The sequence below is a fragment of the Orycteropus afer genome, unplaced genomic scaffold (genome assembly GCF_000298275.1).
Source record: "Orycteropus afer afer isolate SDZICR_OR568_19922 unplaced genomic scaffold, OryAfe1.0 scaffold00056, whole genome shotgun sequence".
Classification (NCBI taxonomy): Eukaryota; Metazoa; Chordata; class Mammalia; order Tubulidentata; family Orycteropodidae; genus Orycteropus; species Orycteropus afer.
The window spans coordinates 7,522,206-7,524,189 of NW_006921643.1; the positions used below are offsets into that span (position 1 = coordinate 7,522,206).

General features: G+C 41.3%; 1 protein-coding gene across 1 annotated transcript; it reads right to left on the reverse strand.

Annotated features, from left to right (window-relative positions):
- Nucleotides 1-588: 588 nt before the first annotated feature.
- Nucleotides 589-1,638, reverse strand: TAF7 (TATA-box binding protein associated factor 7). Its single transcript, XM_007939042.1, has one exon. It carries the CDS (start codon nucleotides 1,636-1,638, stop codon nucleotides 589-591), a length of 1,050 nt encoding a protein of 349 aa, XP_007937233.1.
- Nucleotides 1,639-1,984: the final 346 nt, after the last annotated feature.

A 1,984-nucleotide genomic window follows, 5' to 3' on the forward strand; every position in this document is an offset into this window, starting at 1 on the left:
TACCATGGAGCAATCTACTTCCTTAGTGATATTGCCTCAGAAACCCAAGGAGGGGTCACTATGAGTCGGGTCTGACTCAATGGCACATAACAACATTACCCAAGAAACAACAAGGCACATTATGCAGTGAAAATTAGCTACTTTTATTGTGTTAGAAACTTTATAAAATGATTTGCATCTCTACGTGAGAATCATTGCTTTGAATAGCTGGGAATGTAACTACTGCATAGGGAAAAAATTACAAACTAGCTTCACTGCCTCTAGGCTATGCTCTTACTGATCTCAGAGGGTACCACAAAGCAACAATAATAGCTTCTGGCAAATGGAGAAACAACAGCAAAGTCTTGCAGTGAAGCTGTGATTATTAAAGTTTAACTATTTGTTGTACCAATCCTACAACTTTTCTACATTTTTCTGTCTATACAATCCTACACCTATAAGACAAACACCAAGCCAAGTGGTTTGAAATGGGACAGATTCAACAGAAGACAGAAAAGGGAATGGGAGCTACTTCAAGGTCTAATGACTGAGAGTCCAAGGTTTTTCTTTTAATGGGCTGTCTAAAGACTGCAGGTATCAAAGCTCTTCTTACTTCTCTAGGAGTGATTCTAGCTCTTCTTGCAAAGAGCTGAGCTGCTCCTTTTCTCGGTCTTCCTTTTGTTTGAGTTCATCCAGCACAGCTTGGAATCTGTTCTTGAGAGCCAGGTTTTCCACTTTCATGATGAGATCCTCCTGTCGTTTTGCCCTGTCCTGGGTCTCTTGGAGCTTGCCTTTCATGTTATCAATTTGTTTCTGAATTCCCATAACCAGCTGATTGGTTCCTTCATTTTCTTGGTGCTGTTCATCTGATTCATTTAGCTTGTCCTGTAGCTGTCTCTCCAGATCTTCCTCAGTGTCAATGATGTTTATATCTTCTTCATCTTGATGCTGTGCCTCATCTTCATCTTCACTGCTGCTGCTGAGGTCATTGAATATCTCTCGAAGCTCATCATGTTCCAATGAGTCATGGCCCTGCCTATGGCCAGACATTCCTGGAGAAGAGATATCAAGGCCCTGATTTTCTGTCTCTTTTGTTTCATCTTCAGCAATTATTTCCCAACGAGTACTGACAGCTTCCGCATCTGTACTCAGCAACCGCTTCACTTCCTTTTCCACATCTGGAGATTCAATATACTTCTTCTTTGCTGTCTTCCGGAACCTTCTCTTTCGGACATTTTTCAGAGGCAGAGTAATTCCATGGTTCCAGATAAACTTTTTCTCTTTGTCCTTGTCCTTTTTCTTGCTTGCTTTGGGATCAGCAGTAGCAACTGGTTCTTCCACAGGAGGATACAGGTCACCATCAACTGTGGATACAAGCATCTGACAGATATCAGCTGTCTTGTAAAAGGTTTTTTTATCAATGGTTTTCAAGCTTTCCATAACACAAGGCAAATCCACCAATTTTGAGGCCAATGGAACCCGGTCCACTCTGACAATTCCATGACGCCCATCAGGGTGTAACTCAATTGACAGTCTGTCTTTCAGGTTGACATGGCCAGATTGTACTGCTCGCCTCACAGTAGAGGCATATTCCGGAGGTAGACGTAAGATAAACTGGCTCTCTAGTTCATGAGGCGCATCATCTTTGCTCTTACTCATCTTTATTTCACTTCTCCTTTGATAAGCACTTGTTTCACTGTAAAATTCCAACTATTGCAACAATTAGAAAGGCCACTTTGTTATGAATTTAAATCTTTAATTACACAGAGTTCTTAAGAAGAAAAGCAGCAAAGCGTCTATGTCGTCTTAATCCTTAATTAAACCCCAGGAATTTTCTCTAAATATGCTGTATTTAGAATACCAGTTGTTACTGGCATTCGCTCATTTAGTTACTTTCATTTAAATCAATTAGATGCAAAGTCAAGTTCCAGCCTCTAGGTGCCGCTGCCGGACAACGTAGAGCAAGCTAGCAAGCAGAAAAGCAAATGGCGGTGCCTGCGGAATG

Bases quoted from the DNA above. Each gene is read 5' to 3' on its own strand.
- TAF7 (XM_007939042.1), bottom strand. From the start codon at position 1,638: ATGAGTAAGAGCAAAGATGATGCGCCTCATGAACTAGAGAGCCAGTTT.